The 27,007-nt window shown below is 43.4% G+C and overlaps 1 protein-coding gene across 1 annotated transcript in view; it reads left to right on the top strand.

Annotated features, from left to right (window-relative positions):
- The first annotated feature begins 1,905 nt into the window (after nt 1–1,905).
- The window catches only part of SLC26A7 (solute carrier family 26 member 7), an 87,221-nt gene continuing 62,119 nt past the window's right edge, over nt 1,906–27,007 (top strand). The window contains exons 1-2 of the mRNA XM_060243517.1: nt 1,906–2,480; nt 20,291–20,401. Coding sequence (XP_060099500.1) covers nt 2,288–2,480; nt 20,291–20,401 — 304 coding nt within the window. The 5' untranslated portion in view covers nt 1,906–2,287. The remainder of the gene's footprint in view (nt 2,481–20,290; nt 20,402–27,007) is intronic.

Raw genomic sequence — 27,007 nt, 5'->3', positions numbered from 1 at the left:
TAAACATCTGATGCTGGTAATTATGAATCTGAAGCAAACTTCAGCTTCATTCAGGAGAGAGATGTAAAAAATTGGCTGCTCCCATCTAAAAATGATCTATCTCACAGGAATTTCAAATATCACTTTTCTAGTCCAGGGTGCGGTCCATCCAGTGGCTGCTGTTTTGAGCCACAGTTTAGGGGGACAGCCAAAGAATGCTCCACTCCCCCATGTGCTTTGTGTCACCTGCTTTGGTGGTGCTGCACATTCCACTGCACACATTTGATGGTTGAACTTATTCTGTCCAAAGGTGGTGATCAGAGGTCAGCTGAGGTCAATGCATATCCCTGTTTGGTTCATGCTGCCAAATTGGTTTGCATCAGGCTTCCTTAAAACTAAGCATGCACAAAGACACTGCTGGTTTAAACCAACTGGTGACCATTAGCATCATTAAGGACTACTTAGCTTACCAAACAGTAGGATTTAGTGGATGACTAAATCCTTTATTTATTGTTGACAGATTTGTATGATTTGTGAGGGATCCAATTGTCTATTTAAACAATTGCCTGATGAGGAAAGCAGTTACCCAGCAAAGGGGAGGGTAGTAGAACTCCATCAGGCTGTGTGAGAATGTGCATGCATAAAAACATCACTGCATGGTTACTAAGAAATATGGTGAAACAAATTGTCTAACATCCACAAACAAGTTGAAGTGATAGTTAACAAACCAGATCTCTGCACACAACCAGTGGACATGATGCAAATTGAACTGGCAAATATTTGAGCATCAATGCCAGGACTCTTGGAAACTGGCATGAACAGAGGTATGCGTGTGTATGGGGTCTCTGTGAGCTGTGCATACGTACTACCATATTTGCAGGATACATTCACATAGTGACATAGTGCACTTGATCCACAGAAATCACCATAGTGAACACATGTCTTGGGAAGACATAGAGTTGATAAAGCAAAGATCATGAACAGAACTGCAGGGAACTGCAATACGATCTACATATGCTTCATTTTTACAATGCATGATTTTTGTTTCATGCAGCACATTAAGGGTCATTTTATGCAACAAATATATTTTCCACCCATTTTGTTGTGTGTGAGAAATGGCTGTGGTTCAGAAGGGAGAACACATGCTTTGCATGCAGAAGTTCCCTAGTGTAATCCCATCATCTTCCATTTAAAAAAAAATCTATTGGAAAGATCTTTTCTCTGCCACAAGACCATAGAATGCTGCTGTCACAGGAGACAATGAGTTAGAGGAGCTGGTGCTCTGACTTGGCAGAAAGCAGCTTTGCATGTTCACAGATTGTACATTCGACAGGGGCTGCAGCTGGTTCTGGTGCCCTTGCAACTGACTACCTGTTTAATACCTGTTTTCCACATTCACAGTATGCATTTCCAAGTGCACCTTTTAAAAATCTTGGATCTTTCCAAGATTTCCAAGTGCACCTTTTAAAAATCTCTGTTAAACAGTAACACTGGATTTTTTTTTTTTTTGCTCGGCTAGCTGTGGCAGCCTACCTGAAAAGATCTGCCTCTTTGTTTTCAACCAGTATCAACTGTGCCAAGAGTGGGCAGCCGAGTCCTTGAATTCTTCGTTCCAAAGGGAATGCTTTCATTAAAGTCTTGCATTGCAAATAAAACAAAACAATTCGCAGTATGTGTTTGCCAGCCTCAGGGATTCGAAAGACTTTTTAATGCATTGATCACCCTTCCTTCTGGGTGGAGGGGAAAAAAGGGTTTCTGTGTCGTGTTTCTGCACACACAGAAAACATTTTTGAAAAGAATGGTTGGCAAGGGAGGCTCCTGTCTAGCTGGGCACTTCCTGATTGTATTAGCATAGTCCATCCCACATGGAACAGACGCCCAGCACTACCTCATTTTGATGCTGGACCCAGGCCAAAAGAACGAGCACTTCAGTGAATATAAGGAGGAGAATGACTGCAAAGAGAATCATAAACTGTCCTAAGGTTGAGCCCACATTTCTGCCGAGGGCAGAAAAATATTATGCTGAACATGAGGAACCTTTAGACATTTGCATGGGTGAAAGCAAACATACTTAGTAAGCCTTTGACATTGAAACCAGAGAGAGAGAGAGAGAGAGAGAGAGAGAGAGAGAGAGAGCAAGTGCTCCCATTTCTTTTTCTAAAAAAAAATCTAAAACTGTAACCTAACAGAAGAATAATTGGAAACTGATACCAGCCTGGTGTATTTCTACAGAGGTGTTTCCCTTCTCTGCTTCTACAGAAGAAGAAACTTTTATCCAGGGAAGTGGGGGGGACAGCCTGGAATAAGCATGACAGGATCAAAGAGAAAAAAGAAAAATGCCATCTGGAGGAAGATCCATGCCCTTCGCTGTGAAGATTTCAAAGCATGGGGTCTGCGGAGGCTGCCTGTGTTGGAGTGGGCTCCCAAGTACAACTGGAAAACAGACCTGGTCCCTGATATGATTTCTGGGATGATGCTGGCTATCCAACAGGTGACACAAGGTACTGTCTTGATGATGCTTTTGCTTGCTTGCATTGCTTGAGTCTGGCTGCTTCCTTTCGTGCCTGGCATCCTCCCTTTGAATACAGAGGGAGGCAGTTGCCCCGACCTTGGGCGCACTCTGTGCAATTTAGGCTGCCACTCTATGTATGAAAGGTAACTTTTAATGAATGGAGCTGCTTTGACTGATCCACCAGCAGTTGCAATACTGTGAGAGAATAGCATGACTGTGCTAACTTCTGTTGCAGGGCTGCTAAAAGGACTCTTCAAAGTTACATATGCTACAAAAGCCAGTGTTGTGTAGTGATTAGGGGATTGGAGCAGGAGCTGGGAGACCTCGGTTCAAATCCTGATTTGGTCATGGAAGTTTACCAGGTGACATTGGGGCATTCACTGTGAGCTAGTCAGAGTCCTAAGCAATATTCCCTCTAAGCTGTGGAGTCTTGTGAGCAAAAATTCTACTTCATGAGCTACTGGCATTAAAGTTGTGAGCTGCTGCATAAATTAGTTTGCTCTGGGGCCATTTTTCCTGAGCTGAGACAAAAATGTGTGAGCCAGAGGCTAAAAAACTGCAAGCTAGCTCACACTAACTCAGCTTAGAGAGAACACTGGTCCTACCTCACAGGGCTGTTGTTAGGATAAAATGCAGGAGAGAAGAACAATGTGAGCTGCTTTGGGTTCCCCTTGAGGAGAAAAGCAGGGTATAAATCTCTAAAGAAGTGCGTGAATGCACAATGTCTGGTGCAAGGAAGAACAAATGCTAGTGTTCCCCCTTGGGCTAGCTGCCGCACAAAGTCTTGGGTGGCTCAGTGGGACTTCTTGCCAAATGCTGCCACCTGACACCAAAGTAGTGTCTTTCGGTTGGCGTGCTTGTCCCCTGAGATGACATATTCCAAAAAACGGTTGAAAAACTGTAGTACAAATCAAGAGGGATTCTGATCTGGTTTGGCTGCTGTAGGTAAGAAGAAATAATCTCCAGTATCTATCTGGATGCAGGTGAAAAGTACACAATCATGAAATTGTTTTGAGTTTTTTTGAGAAATGGCGGCTTTTGCAGCATTATTGTGGTTCATGTTGGGGAATCCCATGTAAAATGCCTTGTGCAAACTAGATTCTAGATAATTTGGAAGCACTCTTGTACAGATTCTCTTAGCAGCTAGCTCCAGTTCTCATTCATGCATCGGACATTATAAGCACTCATTTAATTGAATTATTCTGCAGCTGGAACCAACCGGTTTCTGTAAGTATTTGTGCTTTTGGAGTAATTAGGAACATCTGCATTGGCATGATTTGACTTTAAAGTCCTTAATACTGTAGTACTGTAAAGGATCTTGTTTTGCTGGTGCACTTGCATACAATAATTGCAATTAAAAGCCTGCTAATAATGACATTTTAGACTCCAGGGAAAACATCGAAACAGACAACGCCTGCTCATACTTCTCTCCAGCCCTTTTTACCTGAATCTCCACAAAAGAACTTTTAGTTTTTTTCTCTAGCTTAAAAAAAATCAGATGATGCTCTCTCTCTCTCTCTCTCTCTCAATTTTGCCTTGTCATCATCTATGACAAATGCCATAGCATGGCTGGATTTATAATGGACAGAGAAGAGGTAGTGGTCTCAGGTGGCAGATTTTGAGGAGAGGTGGACTCCTTTCTGCCTCACCCACTGCCCCTGTCTCCACAGAATTTCTTTCACAAGACTCTGGGAAGCTGTATTCAGAATAGGGTTGCCAGGTCCAATTCAAGAAATATCTGGGGACTTTGGGGTGAAGCCAGGAGACATTGGGGGTGGAGCCAGGAGCAAGGTTGTGGCAGACATAATTGAACTCCAAAGGGAGTTCTGGCCATCACATTTAAAGGGACCACACACCTTTTAAATGCCTTCCCTCCATTGGAAATGATGGATAGGGGCACCTTCTTTTGGGGCTCATAAAATTGGACTCACGGATCAATTCTCCAATATACCCTATGGGAATTGGTCTCCGTAGGGTACAATGGAGTGCTCAGCAGACATTTCCCTTCCCCCATGCTTTCTGATTACTCTGAAATGGGGGGGAGGGCCTTCAGACTTGGGGATCGCCTGCCCCCACCTGGGGATTGACAACCCTAATTCAGAATGCATGGCTGGCTGCATAGTGTTTAAAGACACAGGGCAACAAGAAACTCCGCTGGGTCAGGCCTCAGCATCTAACAGTGGCCAGGCAGGCAGATGCTTCTAGGAAGCATGCAAACCTGCAAAGAGGCCATGAAAGTCGTCTGTTGCATCTGACCAGGGCCATTCTGTTCAGCCATCCTAGCTAATACCGTAGCTAGACTTCCACAAATCTGTCTAAGCCATCCAAGCTAATGGTCATCTCATTGCATCTCCTTCAAATGAATCAACAAGTCCACAAGTTCTTCACTGTATAAAGGAACAAGTTTGAGTCCAGTGGCACCTTTAAGAGCAACAAAGTTTAATTGTGTGTATAAGCTTTCATGTGCATGCATACTTCTTCAGATACAAAGTATGTGCGTGCATACAAAAGCTTATACCTTGAATAAAACTTTGTTTCTCTTAAAGATGCCACTGGACTCAAACTTTCTTCTGTTGTTTCAAACCAACATGGTTACTCAACTGAATTTAACTTTATAAAGGAAAGCTTCTTCTCAGCTGTTTTGAACCTGTTACAACAATGGTAGCATTCTTTGGGTTAAAACCAGCATAGAAATATATATTCAGATGATCCTCCTGGGCCATTTTTGGTGATACTTTTGTGGGACAGGAGCTATCGCACTTTGGATCCTGCTCTACATTGCTCTCTAAGGTTCCAGGTGTTGCTGAAGTTTGAACTCCTCCCAGGTGCTCCAGGGCTCTCTATGGTCCTGGAAGGAGCCATGTTGCAGCATTTTCCAGATCATGAAGACAGGGACTTCAAAACCTCCATTAAAGAAAAGCCCACAATTCGCCAGGCAACTTGCTTTTTAAGGCTTTTTTTTTTTAAAAGAAGGAAACATTTTTTTGGTGTCTGGAAAATCCATCTGCTTTGTTGTTGCTTAAATTCATAGTGTCATTGTTTATTTTTCCCCTCAAATTAATTTGTTATCCAAAAAGATGTTGTCTGAATGTTTCTGTCATCTCCCATTTCCCCTCCGTTACCTTTGTGGAAGGTCCAGATGTCAAACCAGCAAGGGATGTTGTTCACAGCCAATGGAGCAAGTCAGATAAGCAGCTATTTCTCACATATTTGATTTTTTTCCTCCTAGTGTAGGGTTCAAATGCAAATAAGAGATTACTGAAAAGTTGAGAAAGTTGAGAAAGGGGAAGAAATTGACATAGCCTAAGTGTTAACTTCCATGGTATACATATATAGTAGGGAAGAAAACTTTAAATGGTTTGGGGGCCTGTGGCTCAGTGATAGATCATCTGCTTGAACATCTCAGATTTAATTCCTATGATTTACAGTTAAAGGATCAGGAAGGAAATGCAAAAAAAAACATTTACCTGGGACTCTGGATAAGCACTGCCAGGCAGTGTAAATATGAGTGACTTTGATAGACCAATGGCCTGATTCAGTAAAAGGTGGCTTTATGTGTTCATGCTTTTGATAGGACTGGTGCCTCACTTCTGTGACCTTTACCATTCAACCACCAGTGTGCCACCTTACCACATCTTTCCTGACAGAATCCCATCACCAACATAATTTCCTCTTCTGGACTGAATATCCATTAGCTCCCAACTTTCCGTCATCCCAGTTTTTGTTAGCACATGCCAGTGCTTGTTCTTCAAGCTTCCCTCCCATGCTGAAGTAGCTCTCCCCCTCGTACTAGCTTAAGCATGCCTGCTTTCAGCAGCTCATAATTTTGTTTTAGTTTCTTTTGGTATGTTGCTTGTTCATTTCAAGTCCTTTGCACTGGAGACATCACCATGTTGTGGGACACTCTAGCATTTCCCTGAAACTTTATGTAGCATTTCTGAGAAATGCCAGCATGTCTGGTGAAGTGATGATATCACTTCCAGTTATGCAGCCAGAAAGGACATTGTGGCATCAACAGATGCTGTCTCCCCCACCCATTTTCTCCCCCTGATCCATTGAGTGCTGATGAGGAATGGATTCTATGACATTGTACCCAGCTGAGGTCCCTCTCCTCTCCAAACCCTGCCCTCCCCAGGCTGCACCCCCCAAATCTCCAGGTATTTCCCAACCCATAGCTGGCAACCCTGAGCTGATCCTGTACAGAACAGCTTTAACTCAATACTCGATAATACTTAATACTTCCCACCATTAACATCTTTGTCCTAGCTGGACTGAGTTTAAATTTATTAGAAGAGACTCAAGATCAGATGTTCCCAGCATTTTAAAAACTCTAAACTGCCAGGGCCATCCATCTTATCTCAGAACAGCAAGGGCATGCAGTTGTGACGTGACAGGCAAAACAGTGCAGAAATGGAAGTAAATCTTTGTCTCTTCTAAGCAGACTGAGCCCAAATCAGGGCTGGGCAGAACTGCAATTTAACTCTTAAATGCACTGATAATATTTCTTAACCTTTCATCTTGTTAGGCTTACTGTTAAGAATCACAGCAATGCATGCATCAAGCCCCTGGACATAAATTATATCAAAAACACTGCAGGAAGAATAATTAGAAGAGTTATCACATTGCTTCTGTTTTAGTAAATGGATGATGCAATGGTGATGCATTTCTCCCCCCTCCTTATCTAGTAAACAGAGAACCCAGACTAGATAAGGTTACTGACCTTGTTTTGTTTCAAAATGCAGTTCCAAACACTGAAAATTAAGGCCAACATAAGGAGGAGAAGGAGCTTGTAAGCCCTTATGCTGTTTTCTTGCTAAAAATCACCCTGCCCCAGTCTGGTGTTCAGCTTTTGCCTTTTGTGACAAAAATACTGTGCATGTGGCATATTTTTGATGGGAAGAAGAAACAGATGAAATGGTACAAGGGAAAAAAAACTTTAATAATTATACAACCTCTACGTGTTTCGTGCACAGATTCGACAGGGGGAATTTTTCAGATTCGCTTTGGTATCATTCCCATGCATGCACTTGAACAGAAGGGAATTTCCCCCAGTATTCACTGTCCCTTACTAACCCTCAATGGAGTTACCATAATAAACCATTCATTCATTCATTCATTCATTCATTCATTCATTCATTCATTCAATAGAATGGTGGGATGGGAATGGAAGGTGGATAGTGTCACTTCTGGCTAGGAACCCAGAAGTGGCATTTCATGTTGCGCATCACTCCGTAAGAACATAAGAGAAGCCATGTTGGATCAAGCCAATGGCCCATCCAGTCCAACACTCTGTGTCACACAGTGGCCAATACACACACACGGTGGCTAATAGCCACTGATGGACCTCTGCTCCATATTTTTATCCAATTCCCTCTTGAAGCTGGCTATGCTTGTAGCCACCACAACCTCTTGTGGCAATGAATTCCTCATGTTAATCACCCTTTGGGTGAAGAAGTACTTCCTTTTATCTGTTTTAACCTGACTGCTCAGCAATTTCATCGAATGCCCTCGAGTTCTTGTATCATGAGAAAAGGAGAAAAGGACTTCTTTCTCTACTTTCTCCATCCCATGCATAATCTTGTAAACCTCTATTATGTCACCCTGCAGTCGACATTTCTCCAAGCTAAAGAGCCCCAAGCGTTTTAACCTTTCTTCGTAGGGAAAGTGTTGCAAAACCTTTAATCATTCTAGTTGCCCTTTTCTGCACTTTTCACAATGCTATCATATCCTTTTAGAGGTGCGGTGACCAGAATTGTACACAGTATTTCAAATGAGATCGCACCACCGATTTATACAGGGGCATTATAATACTAGCTGATTTGTTTTCAATTCCCTTCCTAATAATTCCCAGCATAGCGTTGGCCTTTTTTATTGCAATCGCACACTGTCTTGATATTTTAAGTGAGTTATCTACCATGACCCCAAGATCTCTCTCTTGGTCAGTCTCTGCTAGTTCACAACCCATCAACTTGTATTTGTAGCTGGGATTCTTGGCTCCAATGTGTATTACTTTGCACTTGACCACATTGAACCTCATCTTCCATGGTGACGCCCACTCACCCAGCCTCAACAGATACCTTTGGAGTGCCTCACAATCCTCTATGGTTCTCACCATCCTGAACAATTTAGTGTCATCTGCAAACTTGGCCACTTCACTGCTTACTCCCAACTCCAAATCATTAATGAACAAGTTAAAGAGCATGGGACCCAGTACTGAGCCCTGCGGCACCCCACTGCTTACCGTCCTCCACTGTGAAGACTGCCCATTTATACTTACTCTCTGCTTCCTGTTAATTAGTCAGTTTTTGATCCACAAGAGGACCTGTCCTTTTACTCCATGACTCTCAAGCTTACTAAGGAGCCTTTGATGAGGAACTTTATCAAAAGCTTTCAGGAAGTCATTCCTGGAACACTCCAGGAATGTTTCAAACCTTTATGGTTTTTACTATAGAGATGGGGGGAAATCGTAGAGTGTTGGATGATGTGGTGACATCACTTCCAGATTTCTAGCCAGAAGTGGCATTGTAGGATTGTGTTATGCCATTTTGTCAATCTCCATTCCTCAAATGTTTCTGATGTTGTTGGGGATGGAACTGACAATCCTAATTTCCCCCCATTCTAACTACGAAGGACATTTTTTCTCTACTCTTCTATCAAGTGTGGGAGATAGTGGCTTGGGGCAGGGAATTCTCCACCACTCCTGGGAACGCGACCTCAATCCATTTCCTGATGAACTGCACTTTTTAAAAGCTTAGAAGTACTGTACAAACAGCTGAAGGACTGTGAAGAGTGAATTCTTCACAGAAACAGAGAACCTTGAGTGTCAAGCTGCTTCAAGCACTCTGATTGGTTAGCAACAGCGGAGCAGAGATAGATTTAAGAGCTAAGGAGAGAGTCAGTCAGATTTCTGCTTGACTGAGTTGAGTCTGATTTCAGCCCTAGCTGAGAAAAGTTGAAAACTGACAGTTTAAAAATTCAGCCCTGACTCTCTGGGTAGAATTTAGCCCTGATTCTGGGTGATTTAACACAAACAGGAGAACAGGGGAAAGTTGTCAAGGGCAAGTGGGTAGTTAGACTGAGACTCCCAAAGAAAGGGGATAGAGAGGAGAATTTTTTTACCTAATCAAACAGTGAGTTAGCTCTGAAGAGTACAGAGATCTCTGGTCTGATGTGGTTAGAAACTGCCTTTGGAGACCTTAAGAGTCCATTAAAAACTCAAAATGAGTACTGGTGTTTCAAGAGAAGGGGTTTGGGTAATGGAAAGAGTATACCAGCCTTCTAGAATCCAAAAGAGTCTGTGAATACTCAAAGAAAGTATACTGAAGTGTTTGGGGAAAACACTGGAACAAAAGCCTCTCAATGTAAAGTTTTATATCACCTTGAAAAGCTTAAGAAACTCTCATTAATCTGGAATATAAGAACTAAAGTCTATGCATGTAACTGGTTTTGCCTCAGAAATGTTACCCCTTATTTCACCTGACCTTTCACTTCTATTTTAAATAAAATATTATGTTAATTTGGAATATAAAAACATCTTGATTGTTAGGCACCCTAAGTCCGCTTGCGGAGAGGGCGGGATAGAAATTGAACGTAATAAAATAATAAAATCAAATCTTGAGTGTTATTTAAGTTAAAGGTACTCCCAATCCTTGCTCAGGTTCCTGGGCTGAGTGAACTGCCGAAATATTATCCTGTGACAGGGTGGGACAGCCAGAGTTCTTCAGGAAAGAAGAAAACACATCACTAGGGTGGCTCAGTCAGTGCTTTTAAAAAATAGGGTAAGGGAGGAAAAATCATGCATCTGAGGGGAGGTAGAGGATGGAGGGGAGGGGATATCATAGGGGCACAGGAGGAAAAGGTTGAAAATGCCTTTGGCTTACTTTCATTTATTTATTTAGAGGGTTCCTATCATGCCTTTAGGCTAACCTTGCACTCAAAGTGGCTTGTAGGTAAACACTTGAAACAATAAAAATAAGTAATGTGCAAAAGAACTAGAATCCCAAAACCAACAATCACTAGAGTGTAAGGTACTCTTTAGACCTGTTTTACAAGTTAGAAATGCCATGTGGCCACCCTCTGAAACAGCCTATATGTGGTAGCTGAAACTGATTCAAGTGGAGTTCTCCTGAACTCCAGTTTGCAGATATCAGTTCCCTGATGGCAGTGGCAGCTTTGGAAGACAGATCTATGGTGTTGCTTCCAGGGCTTTTTTTCCTTTCTGGAAAAAGAGGTGCTGGAACTCTCCAGAGAGAAATGAAGGAAAAGCTCATGGGTGCCCCCTCATGAACTTTTAAACATTTTTAAATTTTGTTTCCCTGAAGAGGTTCTAGAACTCCATTCCAACACGTTCCCCCAGAAAAAAAGCCCTGGAAGTGACACCATAGACCTGTCACTTCTCTGCTGAGCTCCATCCACTCCCCCCCCCCCTAAAAAAACTGCTGCTTCTCCAAACTGTGCCCTAAATCTCCAGGAGTTTCCAAAGCCAGATTTGGCTGCCATAGACTTTTCAGACGCACAGCATCTCATTTGAATTGTCCTGCTACCTGTGCCAGGAAGCAACATGCACTTAATTAGTATTCCAGGGACTATAGACTTCTGACGTGTGAACTAAGCAAATGTAGTTGCTTAGCATGGATAGCAGCCCAGTTTAAATGAGATGGTGTACAAAGTCCCACAGGTGAGTGCATTTGTCATGCCAGCATTACATTTAACATAGTCCTCACATAACAGCTGCAATGTCTGGTACATTGGCTTTCCATATGGCTTGCTTCCATTACTCAGTGTTTCTGGATTACTATCAGTCACAGCTGGGGGAGCCTACATAGGTGTGGAACCTTCCCATGCTAGGCAGGCAATCCACTTGGTGTGCTTCTCTATAACTGAAAGGAAGACTGGTTAACAAATTAAAGACGCTTTTAATATACTTTCTGGCATCTAATTGTTTCAATTAAAATTTAATACTTTGGAAGATATTTATAAAGGCTTTTGGGGATAATTTCAAGACAGAATTTCTGTTATTCATCACCATGAAATAAATAAAAGATGCTACTCATTTTCGGAAGAGAGGCTACCTTTCATATGTTCTTTTTAACAAGTAAGCAACATAGGACATTTACAATTAAAGGCTTGCCAGAGGCAACATAAACAAGTTCAAGAACCATCAGTAATATGGAAGACCCAGGTTTTTTTTTTTTTAAATGCATTGAAATTCATATCATTCTATGCAGTCTTCTTTGGTTGCTTATGATAATAAGTGCAATAATATAATAAAAAGAGAGAAATGCCATAACAGTTTCACCTTATAGAGCAAATGTTGGCTAGTTTGGAATACTAACTGGAAGACTGTAATTTTTTTAATTGCCTTCATTATGTTTGGCTAAGGGAAAAATGAGATAATAAATTTCTATTACCTCTCAAAAGATCTGTGCCTTGAGGCATTTCTTATTGCTGGCTCCACTGATTAATTTGCTATTAAAGTGTTAATTAATTAATTCTATAGCAATAGGGTTGCCAACTTCGGGTTGGGAAATTCGTAGAGATTTGAGGTGGAGCCTTGGGAAGGCAGGGTTTAGGGATGGGAGGGGCCTCAGCAAAATACAATGCCCCATCTTCCAGAGGAGTCATTTTCTTCAGGAGAATTGATCTCTGTAGTCTAGAGATCAGCTGTAATTTTGGGAGACCTCTACGGTCCTCCTTGAGGTTGGCAGTCCTATATGTCAATTGATTAAAGTTCATAGCTGTGCTACTAATACATTTGTGATTCCCCATAGAGTTATTGGGCCACATGTTTTGAAGACACAGAGATTTTATTATGATCAGTGCTTTTCAAGTTTTCCTCTACTTATATCACAGTCATTTTCTCCAAGAGCATGACCACACATGCCAGGTAGAGAAGTTGGTTCTTAATCTTTAAGGTCCCATGAGGCTTATGATTTTTAATAATATAACTTTCACTAACTCCTTGTTTTTCCAAAGCCATAAAAAATGCCCCTTGAACTTCAATTGTGCCGAAAAGAAAGAACAAAAGGCATCAGTGCTTTTAAAACAAATGTAGGAAAGGATTCCAGCCTTGGGCTGTGGGATGAAGCCCATCTATTACCTAAGGTAGCTCTAAATCTTGTACTTGGCATCGGATTTTTGTCAAAAGCCAAGGAACTTAAGACTTCATGAGTTGGCATAAAAGCCTAGAATTTGGCAGTCTTTCTCATGCTGCTGGTGCACATACTTCAAACTCATACGTAGAAACTGGAGAAATGAATTGTGTCTCCATGAGAGTTGCATCCAGCAGCTTCTGATACTCCAGAAGGCTGAGCAAATCATTTTAAGCGTCGAAGAAAAACGTTCTCTATAAATGCTAACATTCTAATGAAATACGCTGTCTGTCTGATCTCATGAGGCATCATCCTGAGAAAAATGGGTTTGTTTACATTCCTCTGCAATCAGTTGGGTTCACATGCTTCAATATATGTTTAAGTATTGTGGATTCAGTTGGATTTATGTGTTAAATGTGTACACTGCTCTTCTTCCAGAGATTTCAGTGGCATTTATTAGGCGCTCCCAAATCCCAGTCCTGGGATTACCAGGGGTTTCGATTCCACACCTGCCTAAACCTAGGCCTATGTAATTTATTTGTAGGTGTAAATTTGCCAGTTTAGGATTGGAGGGTGGGTGGAGACAGGGAAGAGCAGTATTGCATGGCATTGCCATTTCTGGGCAAAACTCAGAAGTGTTGTCACCAGATCTCTGTTACCAATGAGACCGGGAGGATTCCTAGAATATTTCATGATGCGGTGAGAAACGACATTGTGACATAGTGCAATGCCATTCCCCACCCCCTCCAATGACCACTGGCAGGTGGGCAGGGAACACTGGTGGGGGATTCACTGCAAATGGCAACCCCTAGTAGGTACAAATCTTTTGACCTCATTTCCACACCATGGCTTGGATTCGTCCCAGTGGGCAAGGTGTTGACACCTGATCCACTTCCTCCTTTGTACTCCATGGTGTCATAGCCAGTGTCCATTAGGCCAGTGGGCCACAGGCATACCCTTTAAAGGTCCACATGTCAATCAGCTGGTTGGCCACTCTGTGTGGTACTGCTCCCCTTTATTTAAGACCAAGGGAAAGTACATCTTCCAAGTAGGGCCCCAGTACACTACAGCTATGGTGCCTGGGGAGGGTATGATTTAAGGAGGGGAGCAGGCAGGCCCGTAGTGCCCTGTGGGGCCCAGATGGTCCATGTGGATTTTATGGGCCCCCTCCCCAAGCCTTGGCTCCTCCTCCCCCAGGACCCCTACTCCTGATCACCTCAACACATGAAATAGGTAGTCCTTCCCTGAAGCACTCTGAGCAGAGTTGGGTGGGCAGGGGGGAAGATTCCGAAAGTTGGATGGGTAAGTGGGTAGTCAGCTCCACCTCCTGCTCCCAGCAGCCCTTAATCTGGCCATGAAGAGCTGGGGCTCCATGTGCTGCCTTTTTTCTATCACAATGAGCCTGAATGGTAAGTTCTTGGGTGGGTGGGAGGAGAGGCCCCTAGATTGCACAGGCTGCAAGGTAGGGTTGCCAATCCCCAGGTGGGGGCAGGGGATCCCCCGGTTTGGAGGCCCTCCCCCCGCTTCAGGGTCGTCAGAAAGCGGGGGGGGGGATGTCTTCTGGGAACTCTATTATTCCCTATGGAGATTTATTCCCATAGAAAATCATGGAGAATTGATCTGTGGGTATCTGGGGCTCTGGGGGGCTGTTTTTTGGGGTAGAGAAACCAAATTTTCAGGATAGCATCTAGTGCCTCTCTCCAAAATACCCCCCAAGTTTCAAAACGATTGGACTAGGGTGTCGAATTCTATGAGCCCCAAAAGAAGGTGCCCCTATCCTTCATTATTTCCTATGGAAGGAAGGAATTTAAAAGGTGTGCCGTCCCTTTAAATGTGATGGCCAGAACTCCCTTTGGAGTTCAATTATGCTTGTCACAGCCTTGATCTTGGCTCCACCCCTAATGTCTCCTGGCTCCACCCCCAAAGTCCCCAGATATTTCTTGAATTGGACTTGGCAACCCTACTGCAAGGCCAGCTAGAGTCCTTTTGGGGTGAGGAGGGAGGGTGGCCAGGACATGTCTCCCCCAGCCAGCGTGTACAAGCCACATGCATTCCCTGCTGCTCCTGGATGGGGAAGGGCACAGGAAAGCAGGGAAATGAGGAGAGAGCACAGAGATACAAATCAGCCTTCTTTTGAATTTCGGAACTGGAAGTTGATCACTGCAGGCTGAGCTCCAGGAAAGGTAGAAGGGGAATTGGAGCTTACATACAATTTAAATCACACTGGAGGGGGGAGGGAGAGGGGTGGCCTTCACCCTCTCCAGCTTTTTGCTCTCACCCCCATGGCTCCCTCTGCCTGTGACTATTATTTGCATATTAGGTCACACCCCCTGGCATCACTATTGTTTCACACAGGGGGTTTTTTTGGTAGAAAAAGCCCATCAGGAACTTATTTGCATGTTAGGCCACACCCCTTGACACCAAGCCAGCCGGAACCGTATTCCTGTGCATTCCTGCTCAAAAAAAGTCCTGGAGAGGAGAGACCTTAGCAGCGTAGAAAGCCGTAGAGTCCACCCTGCAAAGCAGCCATTTTCTCCAGGGAAATTGATTTCTATCATCTGGAGATCAGTTGTAATAGTGGAGGCTGGCAATTCAAAAAACCTTCCCCGCTTCCTCCCTCTCTCCTTGGGTTGCCAGGTTCTCTTTGCTACTCAGCAGGGAGTGGGAGGGAACTCTCTGGGAGTGCAAGGGGTGGAGTGACATCACCATGCAGGACTCCCTGGTTGGCAACTGCTAAGTCACACTGGCTGTCATGGGGAGGTTTGTTCAACATTCCTGGGCCTGAAGTAGGCAGGGGAGTCAGCCAATGGGAGGCCATAGATGCTGACTGAGCCATGATGGACCAATGGTTTATGGAGTGCATGGAATGTACCCCTAAGCCAATGGGAGAGCTCCATTTGGCCACCACCATTAGGGAATATATATATATATATATATATATATATATATATATATATATATATATATATATATATATATATATATATATATATGATAAGACCCGAGGCAATGTCAACAAAGTTTTGGGAAGACCAACAGAATTTCTCAGGGGATTCTGCATATCTTTAGAATCATAGAGCTGGAAGGGGACATACAACCTATCTAGTCCAACTGCCTGCCTTAAGCATCCCTGACAAGTGTTTGTCCAGCTGCTGCTCACCACCTCCCTCGGTAGTTGCTTCCACTGTTGATTGACTCTTACTGTAAAGATGTTTTTCCTAATACCTAGCCAGTACCTTCCCGCCCTTAATATAAACCCATTATTGAGAGTCCTTTCCTCTGCTGTTAACAGGAATAGCTCCCTGCCCTCCTCTAAGTGATAGCCCTTCAGATACTCAAAGACAGCAATCATGTGTCCCCTCAACCTCCTCTTCTCCAGACTGAACATTCTCAAGTCTGTCAGCTTTTCCTCATAGGAGTTGGTCTCCGTGCCTCTGATCATTCTTTCTCTGCACCTACTCCATTCTGTCTGTATCCAGAACTGAGCATTCTGAGTGATCCAGAAATGAGGCCTCCAGAACAGCACACAATACTGCAGATGTGGCCAGACCAATGCTGTGTACAGTGGGAGTGTGACTTCTTGTGATTTTAATGTTATGCCTCTGTTGATACACCCCAAGATCGCATTAGCCTTTTTTATTGCTTCATCACACTAGCTGCTCATATTTAACTTACAGTCCACCCATACCCCCAAGATCTTGTTCACACATACTACTACCCAGAAGTGTATCCCCCATCCAGTATGTGTGGTCCTCATTTTTGTTACCCAGATGTAGAACTCGGCACTTATCCTTGTTAAATTGCATCTTGTTCACTTCTGACCACTTTCCCAGTGTGTTTGGATCTTGTTGAATTCTATATCTTCTTAAATTAAATCTCAAAATAAATCTGGTATTTCACTGTAAAGCCCTGAACTGCTTTCTTACAATTTACCTGAGGGACTGACCCTGCCTGTATCTGAGATGAGGCACTGCCCTGGGACCCACATTAGGGAGAAGGATCTGATAGGGACCTCCTGAGAGCCACCCCTACTTTTTGGAACTTCCTTCTGTAGGAACTACGTTGGCTTCCTCAGTATAGGCCTTCTGATGATATTTGAAGATTCTTCTAAAATTTTGAAGGGTCTTTTCAAATTAGATTCCTAGCCAGCTTTAAACATTTTAAATTTATTTTAAAGTTTTATTGGTTTAATATTTTAAACATTGTAATATCTGTGATTATATTTGTGCTTTATTGTAATTGTGAACTGCCTTAAGTAGTTTTGATGGAAACGTGATAAATATTTTAAAGTGAAATTGGGAGGTGGAATTAGAATGTTTTTCCTTAGACCCCAGATTTCTTTTCAAGAGAATCTAAATAAGTTCTGATTAGACTTCTGCAAAGGTTTTTACTCATCCCATATCATGAAATAACTAATATTTTCAATGGTTTTGCTAACTTTTCCATTGTTACAACCTGTTAGGTTTCTTGTCACTCCAGTTATGACAGTTGGACTCACTCTAATGAGTCACAGAAAAAAAATAGGCAATCTATGTTAGACATATGTACAGTGAAGAAGAGGTTACTGAAGACACTTTTAAACTGGGCAAGCAGTAAACTGTGCTTCACCTTCCAAGTGTCACTGCGGTAGCCTCAATAGCTAAATTATTGCAATGTTACTGAGGTAGGAAAAAAAAGATTCTAGCCACTATCTGAAAGTAGGTGCAAACTGAAATGAATTCTTCAAAAGCAAGATTTATGTGCTTTGAGAAGATATAACTTAGGTGAACATAGCTGATCTTTCTTATCTTCGTGTAGTGATGCTTCAGTTTGCCAGTTCTGGTGGTTGCATGTAGGCTAAAGACCAATATTTTGTGTCTTCAGGGAGAACTGGTTGTTCTAGGAAAGATGACTGGAGCCTTGAAAAATTCTCTGTGCTGGTATGTCCTTTGTCAGAATCACTCCACAGCATGACTAATAGATAATCACGATGCAGAGACATGAACTGAGAACTAACATCTTTTCTATATACCTTTAAAAAATAAAATACTGATATTTCAGTCACACTTTTGCATCTCACAGGTATGCAATTTTGTGGCCTGGATTTAATGGAACCTCAAAACCTAATCCTAGATAAAAAGTTTGAAAAGGCTAACAGTGCAATCCTAAACAGAGTCATGCCCTTCTAACACTATTGAAGTCAATGAGGTTAGAAGGGTGTTAACTGTGGATTGGGCTGTAAAGTGACTGATCTGTAACCCCTGGATGATGGTTATAATTTTGCATTGACTCAATTTTACTTCTCAGCAAATGTAGATGGGTTGAGAGTTGGCTCTAGTGTGTCCTGAACGAGAACAGAGGGGTTGTCTTTTTGTTTACATTCCAAGTTCGTTTCTCCCTGGCCTTTTGCACGTGCTGTTCACCTGCAGTGCTGGTGCCAGAGGTCACCTCCTTGGCAGGTTTGTTCTACCATGTGATGTGGTGTTGTACACAGGAATAGCTGGCAGTAGTGTTGCTAAGGGGACTATGGCACACACCATTTCAATGATCGTGACATAAAATATGCCATCAGGAAGCGCTCAATTTGTGCTAATGGTTGGTTGGCTCACTTGTTTTTTTATATCATTGCCTATTTTGACTTCCTTCCACAGGTGCCTGTTTTCCTTATTACATAATGGAGCACTAAAGAGTCAACTAATTCATTCAGACTCCAGTGGAAAGATTAGCATGAAATGACCTCCTTCCTTCCTTCCTTCCTTCCTTCCTTCCTTCCTTCCTTCCTTCCTTCCTTCCTTCCTTCCTTCCTTCCTTCCTTCCTTCCTTCCTTCCTTCCTTCCCCATTTACGACTGACAAAGATCAGCTCCCCTGGAAAAAATGGCTGCTTTTAAGGGTGGGCTCTATGGCACTATACCATGCTGATGCCCCTCCCCTCCCCTAACCCTGCCCTCTCCTCAATCCAACTCCAAAGTCTCCAGGTGTTTTCCAACACAGACCCAAATAGAGTAGTCCCTTTTTTCCCAGCATGTAGTCCTTTCAGTTATCCCCATTAGGATCTTGATCATAAACAAATGCCAGACTGTGATTCATTTCAAGGCAGAATTTGTTTTCAGATGGCTTTGATGACTCTGGAGCTCATTAAGGCTCCTTGATCCCGCTTGGCTAGGATGGAGATGTCCTTGAGCACTCTGAAAATACCACTTGAAGCCTGTGGCTGGCTACACCTTATAGAGGCTCACATGGGAAGCAGCCAGTTCTGCCTGTTCAGAAACCTGTTCAGAACCTTTCACACCTTTCCATCCTCTCACCAGGAAAGGATGGGAAGGGGTGAAAGCATTTGAAGTGTAGACTCACACACTTCTCCTTTCCTTGCTGTATTGGGAAGATTAGAGAGGCCTGTTCTATCTTAAGTCACAGCAATGATGCCTGTCAATAGCTCCAGCTTCCAGCAATCACCTACAGCCCTTTCCTATGACAAGGAGGTACCTACCAAGAGCAACCTTCCAGAACCCTAAAATCACCTTCCATTCCCAAGGGAGCTGGAAAAATGGGATCTGATTGCAGCTGAATATGAAAGCATTTAAGTGCCTTAAACTTATAATCAGGACTTTTTTGTAGAAAAAGCCTAGCAGGAATTCAGTGTGTGGTAGCTGTCAGGATTTGGGAGACCTGCATTCAAATCCCCATTCTGTTACATTCCATTTATTTTCTTCCCACCTCACATTTGCCCACTCATGGCAGGTAGGGTTGCCAAGTCTAATTCAAGAAATATCTGGGGACTTTGGGGGTGGAGCCAGGAGACATTAGGGGTGGAGCCAAGATCAAGGCTGTGACAAGCATAATTGAACTCCAAAGGGAGTTCTGGCCATCACATTTAAAGGGACGGCACACCTTTTCAATGCCTTCCTTCCATAGGAAATAATGAAGGATAGGGGCACCTTCTTTTGGGGCTCATAGAATTGGACACCCTGGTCCAATCATTTTGAAACTTGGGGGGGTATTTTGGGGAGAGGCACTAGATGCTATCCTGAAAATTTGGTGCCTCTACCCCAAAAAACAGCCCCCACAGAGCCCCAGATACCCACAGATCAATTCTCCATGATTTTCTATGGGAATAAATCTCCATAGGGAAAAACAGACAGACATTTCCCTCCCCTCCTCCCGCTTTCTGACGACCCTGAAGCGGGGGGAGGGCCTCCAAACCGGGGGATCCCCTGCCCCCGCCTGGGGATTGGCAACCCTAATGGCAGGCAAACTCCTGCCCTGCTATCAATTGTCTGTGCATGATCATTTGAGCAGTGGGATAAAGATAAAGAAAGGATGACATCACTGTGCCTGTGATGCTCTAGAAATTTCCCCTAATCTCTGTGGTATTTACAATAGAGATTGGGGAAATTTCTAGGCTGCCACAGTGGCTGTGATGTCACTCTTGGATGATTCCCCTAAAGATGATGTTACAATTTCTGTGTTTTCCCCTCTCCAGGATTGCCCCCCTCAAAGACTCCTGGGATTGGCAGCAGGAGGGTTGGCAATCTGATTGTGAGGATAAAATGGGGAGGGGGAGTATTGAGTATTCCTTGATGAGTATATCTTGCAAGTGGGGTTAAAGAAATTTTGAACTAGAAGGACCAATGATCTGATGAAATGGAAGTCAGTATTATACAATTCACTATTCTATATTGTACATAATTCTGTACATTGTTTCATAATTCCCACTTATCTGTTCCGCAGGGCTTGCCTTTGCTATACTGTCTTCAGTGCATCCTGTATTTGGCCTATATGGATCTCTTTTCCCTGCTATTATTTATGCTGTATTTGGAATGGGACGTCATGTTGCCACAGGTGAGTGCTTTTCAAATCCATACAGCCCAGTTCTGAAAGTTGGTCTACTCAGTGCCTGCCTTGATGTTTTATTTTGTTCTGTTCTGTTGTATAGCTATAACAAAATGGAAATAAAAAACAGGGCTATTGTCCTGTAAAAGGGCGGAGCATGCTTAAAATGTTTGGCACCCACATGAAAGGGCCCCAAGCTGTTCCATCTCTATTCAGTTGCAAAAGCTTCATGCAGATTCTCTTGATGTCAATGGAGGCTGTAACAGCAGCCCTTGGCAGACTGTGTCCTCAGTGGCAATAGAAGCAGTACAGGCAGGTGTGACCTGACCTGGATAGCCCAGACTAGCCCAGTCTCTTCAGATCTTGAATACAAGACTACCAAGGAATACCAGGGTCACGATGCAGAGGCAAACAATGACTAACCATCTCTGAATGGCTCTTGCCTCAAAACCCCCATGGCAGAGCTTTTTTGCAGTATGAACTCCTTTGCATATTAGGCCACTCATCCCTGATGTAGCCAATCCTCCAAGAACTTACAGGGCTTTTAGTACAGGGCCTATTGTAAGCTCCAGGAGGATTGGCTACATCAGTGAGGCCTAAAATGCAAAGGAGTTCCTGCTACAAAAAAAGCCCTGTCCCATGGGATCACAATAAGTCAGCTGTGACTTGACAGTTGTGACATTTTATTCCATGGGGCTTACTCCTAGAGAAGTGTTCATAGGATTGAAGCTCAGGATCACCCTTCTGAAAAGAGATACTCACGTCTCAGAAACACTTAAAGAACCATTAGTGTTTGTTGTTTCTGGGTGATTTCACACACACTAAATAACACACTTTCAATCCACTTTCAATGCCGTTTCAATACATTTTCAATGCACTTTGCACCCAACAGAACAGTTGCTGCTCAGTGAAAAGGGCCTTGTCCCATCTCTCTCTTGGCTTCTGATATGGGGCAGGGCAGGGGGTGGGAATAATAGGTAACCATTGACCCAGCAGGCTGATGGAGGAGGTTTGGATTACTGCAGAGCAAACTACTGTTAAAAGAATGGCTAAAGGGGGCCAGTTTGGGAGGGCCAATTCTGGCCTGGGATATTCCTGGAGCTTTGGGGGCTGACTGGAAAGGGTGGAGTTTGGGGAAAGGAGGGAGCTCAGCAGGGATGTGATGCCAAACAGCCTGCCCTTTGAGGCTGCCATTTCCTCTCGTTAGTTGTGAGATCAACTGCAATTCTGGAAGCACTCCAGCAACTCTAGGCCAACTGAAGGCTTAGCAACCTTGTGTGCAATTTGAGATGTTTGCTCCAGGTCCTTGCATTATGCACTTGTCTTATGCAGCCTGAGAGCTGCATGTCAGCATCATCTTGGGGATTTCGGGGGATTTTCTGGTTGCATCTCATGTTGCATTGCTCATGCCCCCAAGAATAGTGTTGCTGACCCCCCCCCCCCAATGATTCAGATAATTTGTGCTGTCATGAAGGCCTTGTCTGGAAGCTCACAGCTGTGAACTTAATTCATAGGCATATATAGGCCTGATTCAAATCAGGGTTGTGGTGTTCAAGAAGGGACTTCAGGCGTCCTGCTCCCAGAGCATTTTTCCAACCTGAGATAGTCCAGCGGATCTGCAATTTACCCAGTGGGGAAGCTTACATGAACAGATGGCTTCAGGTAAGTTTCCTTAGTGAGTCAAAAAGCAGCTCTCTGGGCCAGTCTCAGGTTGGAAAAATGGTGCTGGGCAAAGGCTGATCAGTCCCTTCTTCTGGAAGTGTTCCTCTGCATAGGACTGCACTGAAAGAAGTGTTATTAACCTCCAGGTGGGACCCGGAGACCTTCCACTATTACAACTGATCTCCAAACAATAGAGATCAGTTCCCCTGGAAAAAATAGCTGCTTTGGAGGTGGACTCTATGGCATTGTACCTTGCTGAAGACCGCCCCCCTCCTCAAACCGTGACCTCCCTAGGCTCCACCTCCAAAATCTCTAGGTATTTCCTAACCCAGATCTGACAACCCTAACTGAAAGTATACTAATCTTTTCTGACATGATTAGTTTGGGGTTGCTTTCTTTGGAAGCTTTGTCTTTTCGTAGTGGAGATCTACATCACTGTAATGATGATGTTATTTGTCCTTGAGGTCATAACTGTAAGCGGGCCTCAGATTCAGTGGGAGCTCACAGGAGCAGAGCTCCTGAACCTTTCTGAGAGTTCCACCTCCTCCTTCTGAGAGTTCCACCTGCCTTTTCCATTAAATTGTATGTGTAGCTGCATAACAGTCCCTGGATGAGCTCCACCACCTATTTTTCTACAAAATGAGCAGTGACTGTAAGCCACCTAGAGCTAAAGAGAAAAAGTGGGCTACAACAATCAATCAGTCAATCCTCCCCTCAGGTCTCTTCTGATGTCAGAAACAAACCACAATCTGGATGACTTCTTAAACTATATAGACTTCAGTACCGCTCAGTGTGTGAGGGGAGGAAAAAATTGAGCCTGAGGATCTGAGACATGCTAGTTTGGTGACATCTGTGGTTGGTTGGTTTGACATCTGAATACAGGCTTTGACTTTCCCTCTTCTGGCATTTAAATTGTACAGTTTCCAAGACGGACCTGTCATTCTCATTAAAACCCACTCTGAAGTTCCAGGTGTATAGATGGCACTGTAGTAAGAAATAAATAAACATTTAATTGGTCATGACCTAGTAAGCTAGTTAGGGTTCCCAACCTCCAGGGGGGTTTTTAATTCTTCCAAAATTACAAGTGATCTCCAGACTACAGAAATCAGTTCCTCTGGAGGGAATGGCAGTTCTGGAGGAAACATCCCTGCTAAACTCCTCCCCCCCCAAGCTCTGCCCTCCTCAGGCATTGTCCCCACATCTCCAGGAATTTACCAAGCCAGAACTGGCAACTGCAAAACTTGTTCATAGCACTGTTGGCCATTGCTGTTACACTTACCAGAAAACAACAGACTCCCTGGACATCGCTGTGATAAAATTAGCCTAAATAATTTGCACGCTGCCATGAACATTCCAATAATGTTTGTTATGAACCAAAGAAAGGTCCTTTCAAGATAATAATTTGAGACATTGGCCACCCAAGACTGAGAAGCAGGTTTCTCACAGAGAAGACCATCTGGTCCCAGTTGCAGAAAACAATAGAGTTGGTTATGGGGTCATGGCCTCCCTTGTGTTAATGTGACTTGGAAAGGATGGAGGACGGGATTGAGAAGTGGGAGCCTTTCAAGCACAGGGAGAGGAGTTGCTCCTTGGAAGTCCAGAGTTGTGTGGTGCCACACACAAAGCTAACCCCACAGGGTTTGAAAAGCCCAAGTCTCTGCACATTCCCTTTGGTTGTTGTTATGCTTTCTTAGGAGCAATCATTGTCTTCTGAGTAATTGCGTGGTTTTTTGAAAATTGGCCAGTGTGCCAAAATGTGCATTCAGTGCTACGTTTAACAGCTCTGAAGGAGCCATGTGGTCTGCTGGGAAAACAATGTTCAGTCCAAAGTACATAGAATTTGCATCAGAATGTATGCAAAGCATATTGTCCGAGGCCCTTGCGAGGCACTGGCAAACTGGAGTTGAATTCTGTGGCAAGGTCCTTGGCAGCTAGGATGGCTCTGAGTCAGCAAAGTAGACGTTATGTCGTTATTTCATTTAAAGGGTAATAATTGCCCAGCTGGGACAAGCTGGACAATTGGTTTCCACTCAGGCCATCTGGCACTTAGGATAAATAGTTGATGCAGTTTAATTTTAGGGCAGGAATATCTGAGCCGTACAACTTGACATAGGTTCGACCATTCACTAAATTGAAAGTGTAGTCTTAAAAAAAATCTTTGGCTGGTCGAGGTATTGAAAAGTGTATTTTGTGTGTGTCTGTAAGGCAACTTTGGGGAAAGGGGGTTTAACTTGGGTCTGGAACAGGGAGAAGATGGGGGGTTTTTATGTGCTTCTCTCTATGCTGTTTACTCACTTCTAATTCTGCCTTCCCAAAGTGACTGTTTACCAGCTACAGAAACATCAGTAGGTGCTTTCACACATGCTAAATAATGCAATTTCAATCCACTTCAGTGACCATTTGCAAGTGGATTTTGTTATTTCAAACAGCAAAATCCAGCAGCAAAGTACACTGAAAGTGGATTGAAAGTGCATTATTTATTGTATGTGGAAGCACCCATAGTGTTGGGGATCTGTGGTCCAATATCCTGTTATGTGAATAAGCTTATTAGCCTTATATGGCAGTCTGTGTGAATGAGGGCAGTAGGGAAGAGGGATTAGCTCTGTTCTCTACATCATCACTCCACCTGAAGCCACCACTCAGTCTGCGTTTCAGGCTTAGTGAGGAAAAAAGACAGGCACCCTCTTTTGTTTTCTGTTTTTCCCACAAGCGAGAGGGGTCTCCTCTTCCTTTTCTTCTAAGGAGCTCAGAGTGATGTTCATGGTCCTTTGTTCCTATTTTGCCTTCTCTACAATCCTATTAAGTAGTTTTATTTACCCATTCTGGGGTTAATTTTAACCCAGGTAGTGTTAAAAAACAAGGGTACTGGATCACAGATCGCCAATGTAATGAACAGCTTGGCCCTGATACTACTGAGCTTCTCAATCTGCGGGTAGTTAAAGACCGCCACAACCACGTTTAACTTTAAAAGGGGTAAATACACTGAGATGAGGAGGCATGTGAGGAGGAAACTGAAAGGAAAGGTAAATACAGTCAAAACCCTTGGGGAAGCCTGGAGACTATTTAAAACTATAATCCCAGAAGCTCAGATAAAATACATACCACAAGTTAGGAAAGGCACAAACAGGTATAAGAAAAGGCCTGCATGGTTAACAAACAAAGTAATGGAAGCTGTAAAAGGTAAGAAGGACTCTTTTAAGCGGTGGAAAACCAGTCCAAGTGAGATTAGTAAATGGGAACACAGGCTGTGGCAAATCAAATGCAAGACTGTGATCAGGCAGGCAAAAAGGGACTATGAGGAGCATATTGCAAAAAACAAAGACCAACAGCAAAAATTTCTTCAAATATATTAGAAGTAGGAAACCAGCCAGGGAGGCAGTGGGGCCCTTGGATGACCATGGGGTAAAAGGATTACTGAAGGAGGATAGGGAAATGGCTGAGAAGCTGAATGAATTTTTTTGCCTCCGTGTTCACTGTGGAAGATGAGAAGTTTTTGCCTGCCCCAGAACCACTAATTTTGGAAGGGGTGTTGAAAGACCTGAGTCAGATTGAGGTGACAAAAGAGGAGGTTTTACAACTGATAGACAAATTAAAAACTAATAAGTCACCGGGTCCGGATGACATACATCCGAGAGTTCTGAAAGAACTCAATGTTGAACTTGTGGATCTTCTAACAAAAATCTGTAATTTTTCATTGAAATCTGCCTCCGTTCCTGAGGACTGGAAGGTAGCAAATGTCACCCCCATCTTTAAAAAAGGTTCCAGAGGAGATCCGGGAAATTACAGGCCAGTCAGTCTGACTTCAATACTGGGAAAGTTGGTAGAAAGCATTATCAAGGACTGAATGAGTAGGCACATTGATGAACACGGGTTATTGAGGAAGACTCAGCATGGGTTCTGTAAGGGAAGATCTTGCCTCACTAACCTGTTGCATTTCTTTGAGGGGGTGAACAAACATGTGGACAAAGGAGACCCGATAGATGTTGTTTACCTTGACTTCCAGAAAGCTTTTGATAAAGTTCCTCATCAAAGGCTCCTTAGAAAGCTTGAGAGTCATGGAGTAAAAGGACAGGTCCTCTTGTGGATCAAAAACTGGCTGAGTAATAGGAAGCAGAGAGTGAGTATAAATGGGCAGTCTTTGCAGTGGAGGACGGTAAGCAGTGGGGTGCCGCAGGGCTCGGTACTGGGTCCCATGCTCTTTAGCTTGTTCATAAATGATTTAGAGTTGGGAGTGAGCAGTGAAGTAGCCAAGTTTGTGGATGACACTAAATTGTTCAGAGTGGTGAGAACCAGAGAGGATTGTGAGGAACTCCAAAGGGATCTGTTGAGGCTGGGTGATTGGGCGTCAACGTGGCAGATGCAGTTCAATGTGGCCAAGTGCAAAGTAATGCACATTGGGGCCAAGAATCCCAGCTACAAATACAAGTTGATGGGGTGTGAACTGGCAGAGACTGACCAAGAGAGAGATCTTGGGGTCGTGGTAGATAACTCACTGAAAATGTCAAGACAGTGTGCGTTTGCAATAAAAAAGGCCAACGCCATGCTGGGAATTATTAGGAAGGGAATTGAAAACAAATCAGCCAGTATCATAATGCCCCTGTATAAATCGATGGTGCGGTCTCATTTGGAGTACTGTGTGCAGTTCTGGTCGCCGCACCTCAAAAAGGATATTATAGCATTGGAGAAAGTCCAGAAAAGGGCAACTAGAATGATTAAAGGGCTGGAACACTTTCCTTATGAAGAAAGGTTGAAACGCTTGGGACTCTTTAGCTTGGAGAAACGTTGACTGCGGGGTGACATGATAGAGGTTTACAAGATAATGCATGGGATGGAGAAAGTAGAGAAAGAAGTACTTTTCTCCTTTTTTCACAATACAAGAACTCGTGGGCATTCAATGAAATTGCTGAGCAGACAGGTTAAAATGGATAAAAGGAAGTACTTCTTCACCCAAAG

Source organism: Heteronotia binoei, chromosome 7 (genome assembly GCF_032191835.1).
Source record: "Heteronotia binoei isolate CCM8104 ecotype False Entrance Well chromosome 7, APGP_CSIRO_Hbin_v1, whole genome shotgun sequence".
NCBI classification, from domain to species: domain Eukaryota; kingdom Metazoa; phylum Chordata; class Lepidosauria; order Squamata; family Gekkonidae; genus Heteronotia; species Heteronotia binoei.
The sequence above is the reverse complement of the archived record's forward strand: the minus strand, read 5'-3'. Positions and strand labels throughout refer to the sequence as shown.